Genomic DNA, 14,769 nt, shown 5'->3' with positions numbered 1-14,769 from the left:
GATTTCTCCCCCTGACTCCCTCTCAACTACTTCCCCAAACCCCAATGGTTGCTAACAATGAGCTGTGCCCCTCTACCAGTTCACTGATATTCATTTTGCTGACCTTGGAAGAATGACAGGCTGAGTCAACCCCACCTGGTGTTAATTCAGCAGCCAATAGGGCTCAAACTCTGGACCCGAATATCCTAAGTCAGCCACCCTAGCCACAAAGCCAACACCAGGCTTCTGTGATCCCCTAAGCATGATCATTGTAGCTAAAATAATATGCACAATACGGTATTACAAATTTCAGAACAGAAAATAATTTTTGAAAAAAATCCCAAATCAATGAAGCAAAGGAAACTTCCCGTTTCTATTCACCTATCATTTAGGCATTTGTGAAGGTAACTGAGAACAAGAGGACAATAAAAACACTTTGATTGTTTCAAACCAACACTCGTGTACACAAGAAGGGCAGTTGGTAGAGCGTATCTCACAATGGTGAAGAACCACTTTGAAAATTAAATAATTCTCGTATCCAGATCCGGATTCGGATCTTCACCAAAATTGAATCAATTCGTCTTAGTCACACACCCAACCCGTTCACCAAGTTTCATCTGAATCCGTCCACAACTTTTTGAGATACCCTGCACACAAACAAACAGACAGACAGACAAGCCGGTAGGCGACGAGGGATCCGCTAGGATCGAAGCGCTGGATACGATGCTTTTCATTCTGACCGATCCACCGACAAAGATTCATTGCCAAGACGTATTGGTTCACATACAATTGTTCCTCTGCCTGGCAAGATTTTTCCTATTGCGTATTTTGCCAACTGGCACTCCTCATAAAAAATGACGGTAAATAGACACCCTATTTTTGAAGGACTACCATTTGAAAAATAAAACCTAAATAAAAAATCGGCTCGAGTAAAATTTTCTAAATATCTCGAAGTGTTTAATTCTGAAGTCTCGTTTCTCCACATTCAAAACTGTAGGACAAGTATTGAAAATAGTGAACGCGGTTTTTCGGACGCTGCATAGCAACGGGTGGTTGCTTAGCAACGAAACTCAAACGCACACACTCCCAGCCCATATGGCACCTGTTCACCAAGTTTCTTTGAAATTGGTTTGCTGGTTTGTGCTGTGGAGCCTCGCATTGCAGAGACACACACACACACACACACACACACACACACACACACACACACACACACACACACACACACACACACACACACACACACACACACACACACACACACACGGAAAACCCGATAAACTTCTCTCAATGCTCTTGTTTGACCACACCTCCTGAGGCACACGGTTTTTTCATAAGCCACGCCCACTTTTTATAAGCCACGCACACTTTCCGACGTCACTCCCACTTTTCATCAAGCACGTCCACTTTCCCTAAGCAACGCCCACTTTCCTAAGCCCCTCATAAAAATGACGGTAAATAGACGCCCGATTTTTGAAGGACTACCATTTGAAAAATAAAACCTCAATCAAAAATCAGCTCAAGTAAAATTTTCTAAATATCTCGAAGTGTTTCATTCCAAAGTCTTGTTTCTCCACATTCAAAACTGTAGGACAAGTATTGAAAATAGTGAACGCGGTTTTTCGGTTGCTGCATAGCAACGGGTGGTTGCTTCGCGACGAAGCTCAAACGCACACACTCCCAGCCCATATGGCACCTGTTCACCAAGTTTCATCGAAATTGTTTTGCTGGTTTGTGCTGTGGAGCCTTGCGTTGCAGACACACACACACACACACACACACACACACACACAGACAGAAAACCCGACAATAAGGGATATCTAGCGAATCCAACAAGCGGGTAGGCGGCGATGGGTCGCCGAGCATGGAAACTATAAGATATAGAGCAAAATGGATGTCATATAGCGGATAGGGAATCACCTTAAGATTATTATGATCAAATCTCATCCAGTTCCATCTACTGATAACTACTCGGTATCCATTTGAATGAAAAGTACCGAAAATGCGGGTTGAAATCGGAAATCCCCATAGTCCGAGGGGGTGCTGTGGGTGAACAAAGATCTAAATCGAAAATCCAGCTTGATCGTTTGTGCACAATGTATTCCAGACGATTAGTGTGAATTTTCATGACCATCCGACCATAACCCCAGGAGGAGTAGCATTTGGCGTGGTCACCTCCAGCTCTCGCATATTATCGATTTTTGCACTAATTCACCTTTGACCCCTGACCTAAGCGAAATCGGTCAATATGTCCTGAGGCAAAGTTGTAGTACTCATTGAGTACCATGAACCTGCAAAGTTTCATTCGTATCGATGCACTCACCTGGTCGCTAGGGGGCCTTCAATTTTCGCCAATTTTCACGCATACCCTAATTGTAGGGGGCGCTGCGGGTAAAGTATTCCATATATCACAAAAACCGGAATATATTTGATAGAGCTTCACCTGTAGATCATTCGTGCCAAATTCCACAACCCTACATGGGATAATGGCTTTCGGAATTTATTTCTCGTGAACGGTACCGATTTTGAAGGTTTTTCGGTTGTTGCTAGGGAACCAAAGCGTCCCTAGCAACCATCACAATTTCCAAAGCACTAGGTCATAAGATGTACCTACCACCCGAGTTTGGTTAAAATCCGCCCACGTTTACTACCAATTATGCTGATGACAAACAAACAAACATCCAAACAAACAGACAGAATTACTGACAATAAGGGTCACCTATTTCAGCGAGCCAACAGAAAGGGGTGAAAACATAACCTCCCTCGCCTTCAGTGACAAAGGGCATAAACTTGGACACGATAAGAACAGGACATTGTCTGCACTATGACAATTGTGAACAATAATTAATATAAAGTCCATTTATAACGAGATGATAAATAAATGAACAGAAATAAATTCACCACCCATTTCGTATCATCGATTAAAAATCATTGGTTTTATGCAGTTTTTGAAACAAAAAAAAAGGTAAAAAGAAAAGATGTCGAAATGAGAATGTGTCGAAAGAAGAAAGGTGATTGACGAAGAGTGTGGAGGACAATGATCTTTGTAAACAGGAAGTTTGAATTGGAAAATGTACGTCATATGCTGTGACTGACATTACATGACCTGAAGCAAACATGCAAGTCAACAAAACCATCAGCCCAATGTCTCATTTTTCCAAGGCACCTCACGTCTTTATTCGGTCCAGTTTCTGTCCAATGAGTAAAATGCAATGAAACATAATAATCCACCTGTTGTTGTTGTTCACCTGCTTGTTTTCAAGTTTTCAGCTCGCTCCACCCTTGATGGTGAGTTATATTGTTTTGATTGCCCTTGTGCCCAAGTATGGGGTGAGTACTTGGTGTCGGTTTGATGAATAAATCCACAGCTAAAATTAAAGACTGTTGTTTCTTTAGCCTCCAAATCTCATCGGAGAAGCTTGACGTGCAGTCATGAATTGTGCAGTGTGTTTCAAAAGTCCGGAATCATCGGGATATATTAAAAAAATAATAATAAAAAAGTGCATACATAGTCAAGGCTCGTGGAAGAGCTCGACCCCACAGAACAGATCAGGATGTGACACAGCAAAAATAACAGCAGAAGGAGAAGGGAGGAATGCCAACTGCAGGGCCGAAGGAGAAAATAGATGGAGACGGACAAACAAGGGAGGTGGCTAACGATGAGGGCTCGGGGAGAAAGCAAGGGGTCAACAAGATGGATACAGAAGGAAAATTTGGAGGGGGGTGGGTGGGAGTGTTTTAATGGGTGTAGAAAAGATCATGGTTTTGGATGGGAGTTGATCTGAGATGGTGGTGAACAGCTCTCTTGAAGACCTGGAGGGAAAGGGATTTTGGGAGTTTCACAAGAATGGAGGTTGCTGCTGACCACATGTGCTCTGCAGATACCTGGGGGAAAGGGGGGGGGGACAAAGCATGCAGAGGGCAGAGGGTACAAGACCAGAAAGGAGGCAGAAGCAGGCAAAGAGATCAATGACCTGTCTGCGATGGCAAAATGATAAGCCCATAGACTCAGCTTCAACGTGGAAGATTCCAATGATCTTGAATGCCTTGGTTTCCAGGCATCAAGTGGAGCCAGGTGTGAGGCTGCAGTGCCAGCCCAGAGGGTAGAGCAGTACTCAGTCAAGCTGCAGATGAAAGCCTTGTAGGTAGATAGGAGTACAGGTGTGCCAAGGAAGGACTTTGCATGACAGAGGATGCCCAGTCGGTGTTTGGTTTTGGAGGCCAACTTTGAAATGTGGCTTGCTCAAGAAAGATCATGGCTGAGAGTGAGACCCAAGAGTTGATTGACTGAACTTCAAGAGGATTGTTCAAAAAGTTGATGGAAGGGATTGCCATATGGTCCTTTTGGAGAGTGAGAGTGTGAGATTTATCAGGATCAAAAGAAATATTCCAAATATTTCACCAGTTTGTGATTTTATAAAGGTCTGAGGAGAGCGAAGAGGCTGCTTCCTGTCGATCTGAAAGATGTGGAATGTCATGGCAGATTGTGGAGTCATCACCAACGAGAAAAAGAGGATTTTTACAAAGTCAGAGGGATAACTGATGAAGATTAGGAATAGGATGGGGCCGAGAACACTTGGAGCGCTCCATCCTCCAGCCTTGACACTCCAACCTTGAGAGGGAGAGGAGAAGAAAAGGTTCTGTTGAGGGCCACACATTTGCAATGAGAGTAGAGGAAGCAAGTAACTAGAGAGTGGAGTTGGCCTTGGATTCCATTGGCAGAGTGTGTGGAGAGCAAGGTGGGATTCCAGACTGCATCAAAAGTTTGATATATGTTTAGAGAGATGGCCCTGCTCTCATTTCTGATGTTGAGGGCCTCCACCATTGTTAGGAGAGTTGAAGCAGAAAGTCAAGGTTCGAGTGATCATGTCTGAATCCAAATTGATGATCTGAGATGAGGCTGTTGGAGAAATGGAATTATTTTATGTCAACTGAGATGACGGATTCCATGACCTAGTTGATGATTGTAAATACGCTGATAGGTCTGTAGTTAAGGGGATCCGTTCTCTTTGTAAAACCCGTAACATTCTCTTTGTAAAAATAGGGGCTTCTAAGACTGTCTTTAGAATCCTTCTGATCATGAGCCTTGCTGGCCCAATGAGGATTCTCATTGCTCCAATATCGGTAATTATAGGAGTCGAGTCGACCAAATGGAATGAGGCTTCATCACTGAAGATGAGGGGCTGTCAGGATGACCTCGAGGTAAGCACATTCACCTCTAAGCTAAATGGATTTGAATCTTGGCCAAGCTATAAACTGTCATCCCGGTGTTTTACAGGCCAGGTGATTCATCAATGTGTGTCGTCCCTCGGACGGACGTTAAACTGCCGTCCGTCTGCCAGCAGTAGTTGGCGGACACTAAAGATCGCACAGTGTCTTTCACGATGAATTGGCAAGCTATCGCTGGCACCATGAACAAATTATAAATTCCTTGGGCTTGTGGCAACCACTGGCAAGACATTCCCAGAATTATTTTCATCAGAAGAGGCGTGAGGACAACCACTTTGAGGTTTATCAGCAACACTTCCGCTCTCTTTCAAATGCTGCAACACTTTTGAAATTAATCCTTGACTTGGCATTGGCTTCGTAGGTTGTCTTTGACGAAATAACTGGCATGCTTCTGTGGATGCAAGTTTCTCCAAAATTAGCATAATGGGTTTATGGGTGATAAAAAGATATAATAAATGTTGCCAATTAAACTTGATTGATAATATTAACTTGAAAAAGTAAATGTTTTTAGCATGTAGCGCAATGTATTGTTATAACCCTTTAATGGGAAATGTATTCAAACACAACATGATTATTACATCTATGTGCTCGAACATGTATCTATTTTGAATATATATTTGCATTTTAAACGACCTTATATCTCGTTACTGTATTGGAAGGTTACCCGTCTGCTAAGTAAAACACCCCTCTTCCCCAAAACAGATTGGCCCTCCAAATAATCTTTAATATTTATTCAGCAGAAAAGAATAATCTATTATGCTATTTAGCTTATGAAGGGATTCTTATCGATAAATAATGATATATTGGTGTCTGAAAACCTGGCTGAAGCTGGAGTCAAGCTTAAATGAAATGTGTGTGAAGGTAATGTCCAGATGTCTTTTTGAGCTCCTATCAAATTTCAGATCGTAAATGTTCCCCAACCCTTTGAATTCAAACTGACCTCCGAATGGCCGCTACAATAAGGTTATGAGTGATCTCTTCTCTGAACCCCAAAACTTCAGCCTTGGTGCCATTCTGTCTCGAGGATGACCAGACATTCTCATGATCTTACGCCCCCCCCTACTTACCCTTGCATATTATATAAGAACTCAAAAAGTCCATGTACGGCAGAATCAGAGGATATATGCGTGTTGCTTGCTTGTGTTATTGAATCTCCTCTGGTTCTCCATTTGCAAATGTATTAAATGGTTCAAATGTACAAGAGGAATTGAATATTCTTCTACACTTCCTTCTGACGTTTTCCAGAGGCATGAAGCAACATAAGTTCCACCTTCTCTTGAAAGGTATGATTCACCATTAAGCTAGTCTTGTTTTCTGAAATATACCAAAAAAAAAAAAATTTAAAATATCTCCGATGATTCTGGACTTTTGAAACACCCTGCACATTGACATTCGTGGACATCATAGTACATAGAGTGGATAACATGTTGAACAACTAGAACGGCAGTCGGTAGAGCACATACCACTGCAAGGGTGAACAGTTCCCGTTTTATATCCACTGATAGGCCGGATCTGGATTCAGACCTGCACCAACATCTAATTGGATTGTTCTTGTCACCAACCCGACTCATCCAGCAAGTTTTGTAATAACCTGTCCATACGTTTTTGAAATATCGTGCTATATATATATATATATATATATATATATATATATATATATATATATATATATATATATATATATATATATATATATATATATATATATATATATATATATATATTGTTTTTGGCCCCATCTCTCAATGGTGAATTATCACATGAGAACTAAAGAAACCCAACCTGTCCACCAAGTTTCATGCGAATCCGTCTGCAACATTTTGAGTGATCCTGCTCACAGACAGACAAACAGGGATGAAAATATAACGTCCGTCCACCTTAGTGGCAGAGGTTATGACATCATAATAAGTAGGGCTCTTTTCGCCCGATCCATATTTGTGGATGTTTTATAGCCTTGTTAACTGAAGGAATTTTCTGTGATTTGCATGACTTTTACATCACCCCTTTGAACCGTTCCTTTGACCCTTTTGCTAATTCGTGCTGCAGTAAAGCAAAATATTTTCTCCACTGCAAATCTGCTTTAAACAACCCTTTTAAAACTGTAGAATGAAGGCTTGTGCAAGACTAAGAATAAGCAGAGGATTGAAGGAAACATTGACAATGGGGAAATGGGGAAAAGGCATTACACAGGACATAAAATGGATGAACAAATGAGTAAGCAAGAATCCTGCAGCTGGGATGCAATGTTTAACAAAGCAAACAACACAATAACAAGTCGAACAACAAAATCCAATGCAAGATCATTGGCTTTTCATGAAAAACAAAATCTCCGCAGAGGATTGACCACCGTTGGCAGCAAAGGGCCTGCAAAATCGAGAACCTATACAGAGGGGCGTGCAGCACCACATACCCATAACAGATGCAAAATACCGAGTGACCCATCACAATTTACAAATACAGTACTCCATTACTGGCAGATTACATTGACTTGGGGATTGTGAGATATTTTGCCTGGTCACCGGAACTTACTTTAGTGATATTATTACTCCACATTGTCTGCAAGTAAAATTATATGATGGCGTTTACCACTTCTTTCTTTTTTTCTGTGGCAGAGATCAACATGGCATGGTGTTTTCTGGATGGTTCTACTGCTCACCCTTCTGTCCTTGTTTGGAACTGTCCTCACTTTCACCATCTGGAATCACACACGGAGACACACTTCAGGTCAGTCGTTTTGTCATAATGCCACTGTCAGAACTCTGTGTACTTATTTGCCTTTAAAAATTCACCTTGTGCAGTTACGCTTTTTTTTAAATTAAGCCAATCATCTATACACGTATCAAACAAGTATGCAAGTCCTCACCAAGGACATAGTCCCCAACCGCACCTTGAAAATGGGACATGTAGATTTTACATTCAAATAACTAAAATAAATAAGCAAATTAATAAATCAAGAAATAAACAAATAACCAACTAAAAAAAGATTATTTAATAAATAAACAAATAAATGTTGAGGAAATGTATAAATATTTTTCAGTTATATGTAAAAGGTATATAAATAATTAATTCAAAGTTGTGTGTTCGTCGTGGAGGTCATTGTATACATAAATAAATAAACAAATAAATAAATAATTCAAGGTTGAATGTAGGTGGTGCAGATGGTAAAACGTATATAAATAAATACTTCAGGGTGGTATGTCAGTAGCATCAGGAAGGGCATCCAGTCATAGAAACGTCAACCCAAAAAGTCATGATCGCATATCATGATATTTGCAATGACAAAGCGATCCCCAAGTGTAAGCCTGCCCCGGCCAGGGGAGGCTTACCATTGAGGATCATCCTTGACTTACCCTTGGCCTGCAATCCAATGATGGCTGTATGACCTTGAGCTTCAACATTTAGAGATAGAGTGTAAATTAAGAAAAAGTGTTCCCATCTAACAACTTATCCATAAAACTCACTGTCCTGAAAATTGGAGGAAAATTATTCAAGCTATGATGAAAAAGGTGTTTTTTTGTTTATTAAGTCACAATCTGAGAAAGTAGGTCAATGACATTAATAAAATATCAGGTGCACAAACTTCAATGCAGGTCCACTACTATTATGCAAGAACATTTTGGAAGGACAAAAATTAAGCGACGACAAAAAACTTTTTTTTTTCATCCCACCATTTCACCTTGGCCTTTAACTCGGAGAGGTATGATTTAAATTTAGCATAAATGTGCGTTGCTCTAGGCTTTCTAGAGAGGGCATTTTGTTCCGATCAGACAAGTCTTGGTGAAAAGTTAAAATTTCTATAATTAGGTCATGACCTTAAAATTAGATCAAGATCAAAAATATTGCGTCAACCCCGCATACTTTTTATTTTCATTGTTGATGCGAAATTTAATTCCGAAAGTCCTCGGACATTGGTAGAAAAAAAATGGACAAAACCTAAACGGTGGGTTTGTACTCCGAGGGGTCTAAGACCCTGACCTTTAACTCAGAGGGGTATTATGTAAATGAAGCATAAATGTGCCTTGCTTGGCTATCTAGATGGCAATTTCATTCCAATCGGATAGACCTGTCAAATTATGGTGAAAAATGTTAAAATGTCTCTAATTAGGTCATGACCTTAAAATTAGGTCGAGGTAAAAAAAAATACGTCAATCCCACATATTTCCCATTCATATTATTGGTGTAAAATTTTATTCCTAAAATCTCTCCCGGGTCTGAGATACAGCTCAGAAATTTCAGAAATTTGGAATGCAGGAAGAAAATACAGTAAAATAAAATAAAACAAACCTAAATGGTGGTTTAGTACCCCTCGTGGTCAAGGGAGCTCTGGGGTACCATTAAAAATTGGGGGCATTAATTGTATAAACAAAATCTACAACAGCTGTTGGCCTTCCCCTATCCAACAGGGTGAGGCTTAATGATGGCTGTGGTACAGCCTGAAGAACCATGTGGGTGCATTCATTTGCCCACATCAAAAATAATTGTGAACAACCTGGAGAGAAACAGGATGATTACTTCAGTAATCCTTATGATGGCCAACCACTTGGCAAAGCTCAGAATACCCAGTCAAAAGGAGAGATAGTCGTGAGAGTTGGAATTGGAAATGCCAGAACAATGAAAGGTAGATCAAGAGAGCATCCAAGGCAAAATTTCTCTTCCTATGGTATCCAATGACATCTCCACTCATGACTCGTAGACTTCCTCTCCTGTTGCAGTCAACGTGTGGCTCTTAATGGAATTCTCTCGTCGCCTCTTCCTGTCCAGGCTCGAGTTCCTCAAGGCAGTGTTCTTGGCCCCGTACTTTTTCTGATTTCCATCAATGATCTTTCAGATTCCCTGGAAAATCTTCTTCATCTCTTTGCTGATGACTCCACCTTCTGCCGTTGCATCTCTCATCCCTTTGATCGGCAGGTCGCAGCCCCTTCACTCTCTGCAGATCTGGATAAAATCAGAAGCTGGTCCAAAACGTGAACATCTCTTTCAACCCTGACAAATCTCACACTCTCACCATGTCTCTCTGAAAGGACTATTTGGAACCCATCCCCCATCTACTTTCTCAACAATCCCCTTGAAGAAGTCCTTTCATTCAAGCTTTTGGGTCTCACTATCTGCCATGATCTTTCCTGGAAAAGCCATATCTCCAAGCTGGCCTCTAAAGCCAGTCACCGACTGCGCATACGACATCGTGCAAAGTCCTTCCTTGGCACACCTGAGCTCCTGACGACAGACAAAGCTTTCATCTGCAGTCTTTTGGAATACTGATCCCCCCTCTGGGGTGGTGCTCCCGCCTCTCACCTTTCTCGGCTTCTCGCTGTGGAAACCAAGGCTTTTAGGATCATTGGTCTCTCCCGCGATGAAGCTGAGTCTTTGGGTCTCCCACTCTCACCGCAGGCAAGTCGATGGTCTGCGTCTAACGTCTCCTCTCCGGCCTTGCCCCCTCCTGCTTTGTCTGTGATCTGTCCCCCCTTTATTTCCTCAGGGTGCTCAAGGTCCGCCAAAAAACCCCTTATGGTGAAACTGCCAAGATCAAGAATCGCTGCTCACATTCACTCTTTCATTCCTCTTTTTTCCCATTTCTGGAACAAACTCCCACACTCTCTTCACTCCCCTTCCTCCCTCCAGATCTTCAAAACAGCTGTTCACCACCATCTCATATCTGCCCCCCTCCAAAATATTGATCTTTACTACCCCTGTTAATCCACCCAAACCCACCTCCTTCAAATTCCGTTTTCCTGAAAATCCCTGTAGTACCATCTTGTTTACCCCGTGTACCCCGTCTATTTTGTTCTTCCTTCTCCCGCCCCTCTTGTCTCATGCCCCCCCCCCTTGCTGTGTCTCGTGTGTTAGTTCTCATACAAGTCGATGGGCCTATCACTTTGTCATTGCAGACAGGTCGGTGGTCTCACCATCTTATACTGCCTCCTTTCTGCTGTTGTACCCTCTGCTCTTTCCCCCCAGGTTTCTGCAGGGGACACACAGTCCACCAGCAACCCGTTCTGTTGAAACTCCAAAAATCCAGAATCACTACTCACCTCCAGTCATTTGTTCCTCTTCTTCCCCACCTGCGGAACCAACTTCCACATTCTCTTTAATCCTATTATTCCCTCCAGGTCTTCAATTCAAGACAGCTGTTCACCACCATCTCAGATGGGTCAATGCTCTTTGATGGTGTGCAATATCTGTTTGATGGTGCGCTTGTTTCAGAGAAATGAAGCAAAATGAAAATTCCGATTTGTGAGGATAAAACGAAATGTAACATCGACGTGGTCAAACACAACATCATAGAATTTCAACTGGGGACCAAATGGACATACAGTATATAGGACAACCAGGGTTTCGATGAGGAGGTTCATGAAGAGAGGACTCAACTTTGTTCAACTTTCTTTTGTGGATTTTGGACAGCATTGCCTTTTCATAGTCAGCAAATGGGTGCCCATTGCAAATTGCCCTGAGGGAATTCAGAGCTAACCACTATGTGTGGACCGGTATCACACATACACCAGACCAGATGAGGAAAGCAGATAACCCTCTCTCTGAAGGTCATCAATGAGTTAGCTGTGCCTTCACTGATAATGTCATTGTGATATTCCATGCTTGACATTTAAGCAGCCTCGGTGGTGAAATGGTTCGCGTGTCTGCTTTGAGTCTGGAAGTTTGGTGGTTTGAACCCTCGCGGAGTCAAACTAAAGACTTTCAAAATTGTATGTGCTGCTTCCTTGCTTGATGCTCATTATTTAAAAATTGATGGGGCAAGGACAAACAACTATATAGGTTGGTAACACTAGTGCAGGCTTGATAGATCTATTGGCCTCTTCCTGCTTTGGAGTTCCTTGAAAGGGAACTCTTATTTAAGGCCACGAGTGGCTTCATAAGAATCTTCCTCTAAATTGGAATCAACAGAAGAGCAAAGTTAAATTTTTTTTTTCCCCCATTACCTACGAGGACAGCCTATTCCTTCCTGCCTTAGCTAGTGATTGAGAAATCCAAGCCTCCTTCCCTCACTTCTAGAAGAAACACTGACTAACATATGCATTGCCCTTATCACTGAAGAAACAATGCAAGTGCTGTACACTGTCATATGATTTGTTTGGATTTAGATGTTCCTTAATCCAGTGAGCATTCTCTGAACTAAGGACCTGGTTGAGGTCTTGGCATTACTGATACTTTTCCTCTTCCTCATCCTAGATGTTCAAGCCAAGAGAGAACATCAACCACTGTGCTTGGCACCATCTTGCATTAAGGCAGCTGGTGTACTTATCAGGACTCTGAACCGTTCCGTTGATCCATGTCATGACTTCTACACCTTTGCGTGCGGAGGATGGCTCAGAGATAATCCTCGTCCTCCTAAGGAGGACCGGTGGAGTCAATTTGAAGTGCTCAAAATGAACAACCTGAACTCCCTCCACAAACTTATCGGTGAGCTATTCCAATAACAAAACGACTTCACAATGAAAACTGTCCTGTTCCTCATGACAATTAGCATTGCTTATTTGTGTACTTCTTTTTTTTCATTTAGGAATGTAAACTAAATTTTTGATAAGGGCAATGCATATATTAGACAGACATAAAACTTCACGTTGTACCTTTATCAATAAAGGTACAGGAGTAAGCACAACAAGATGTAAGGAAAAGTTGTGATGGATAAGTCATCACAACAGGTTACTGTCACCTTGAAAATGTTCAATATTATTGTATACTCAAGCAAAATGGACAGTCCATGCATTATACTATGATGAACTATGGAACTCAGTTTAGAGGTGTGGAGAGTGACGTGCTTTTGATTTTACAGGTTGAGTTATTCCATAAAAAATTGCTGATGTGCCTGGGACTTTGTGGGATTGTGTGTTGAGATTAAATAGGGATGGAATTGGAAATTTCCTCAGTGACTCACATCAATAATTATTCAAGGCTAGCAAGAAGGAAAAAACATTAAGCTTGTATTTTGTACTCCTGTCTCTTGAAGAACTAATTTGGAATTTTGAAAATCGCCCAAAAAAGCTCTTGGACTGAGTTAATATGCCGCATGATATCAATGCTGACATCATTGTTATGTCATTTAAATAACAATCAAAATAAAGACCAATTACTGCACCGTAGACCAAGAAGGAAGCCACACATAACAATGCGCACGCACGCACACACACACACACACACACACACACACACACACACACACACACACACACACACACACACACACACACACACACACACACACACACACACACATTATGTACTGGTAAGTACTTGCAAAAGCTATTTTATTTGAAGTTATCAGCTTAACTCATAAGCAATTGACTGATTTCTCAACTACCCGGATCATCAGCTGGGCACCGTTTTTCATTGAAGTTTCGATCCTTTTATTCCAGAACCTCTCCAAACAGCAGATCCACAACCCAGGTCACAGGTTCACATCAGTAGATCCATCCATCGGGGCCATACTCTGTGTAGAGCGTTGGTGTTGCCAAAGCAGTCTCCTGGGCTATTGGGCACAATCCTGGATGGGTCGCCACTCCGACACAATATACCAGAAAGCGGGCACTCATTTTGCCGACCTCAGAAGGATGACAGGCTGAGTTAACCCCACCTGGTATTAATTCAACAGCCAAGCAGGATTTGAACTCAGGACCCGCGGATCCTAAGCCCGCCACTCTAGCCATTAAGCCAACACCAGACATATCAGTAGATCACTCAACATCAATGGACCCACAACCTCAAAGTTGTGTCGAGACAGTCAGTCAACACAGCAATTCAATATCTTTATTCAAACTTATTTAATTATTACTTTTATTTAAAGCTTTACTGCATCTGAATAACTTAAATTATACACAACTTTATATGATAATATATTAAGCGAAAAACACTTTACCTTGCAGACATGTCCATGACAGCACCTGCATCGAACCATAGACTCAAACTGTCATTCAAATATTCAAGCTGTCATCAATAACCGATTTTAACGTGCTGCATTGCATATCCCAGCAAACACCAGCAAATTATTTTAATACTTATTTATAATGTATTTCATAAATAATGTTTATATATTATTTAATTATTTCCTTGGATAAAAGCCTGTAAAAAAATGACAGGTTGGAATTATTTTATTCAAAATATTCAGAGACTGGAAGATATGGTTTTGTAGCAAGAAAAAGCATTATTTTATTTTAAAACACAAGTACAAATGTTCCCCTATTTTCTTTATCTTCTGGGACCTTTCATTTTGAGGGTGCAGCCTTGTGAGCGTGCCAAAGCCTGAAGCCTCGGCCTAGCGTCAGTTGTGCTCTTATCTTCTTTATTTATTAGACATCGCACGTATGTAAATGAACACTCGTTTTACTCTGCTCACTTTACACATCACGTGCAGCGAATTTCACCTCCCTGCACCTTGTATTTATTGTTATGTTTTTTTAATGCTTCTGCACACCACCATTGAGGCCCGGTTTCAAGTCACTGTCGACATTTCCAAAAAAAGAGACGTAATTACTCTTAAATGGAAAAGGTTTTTCGAGTTTTTTTTATCCTGAAAAAAATAGACCATAGTGAACACACAGTCGTGTTTAAAAA

General features: G+C 41.3%; 1 protein-coding gene across 2 annotated transcripts in view; it reads left to right on the top strand.

The window, feature by feature from the left end:
• LOC147018686 (endothelin-converting enzyme 2-like) overlaps window positions 1–14,769 on the top strand; it is an 87,894-nt gene that overhangs the window by 13,183 nt on the left and 59,942 nt on the right. For both annotated transcript variants that reach the window (XM_085898615.1, XM_085898616.1), the window contains exons 2-3: window positions 7,821–7,932; window positions 12,391–12,621. In XM_085898615.1, the coding sequence (XP_085754741.1) occupies window positions 7,821–7,932; window positions 12,391–12,621 (343 nt within the window). The remainder of the gene's footprint in view (window positions 1–7,820; window positions 7,933–12,390; window positions 12,622–14,769) is intronic.

The sequence above is a fragment of the Eptatretus burgeri genome, chromosome 10 (assembly GCF_056783735.1).
Source record: "Eptatretus burgeri isolate ZD-2024b chromosome 10, Ebu_testis_v1, whole genome shotgun sequence".
Taxonomy (NCBI): domain Eukaryota; kingdom Metazoa; phylum Chordata; class Myxini; order Myxiniformes; family Myxinidae; genus Eptatretus; species Eptatretus burgeri.
This window is presented reverse-complemented; position numbering and strand designations above follow the sequence as displayed.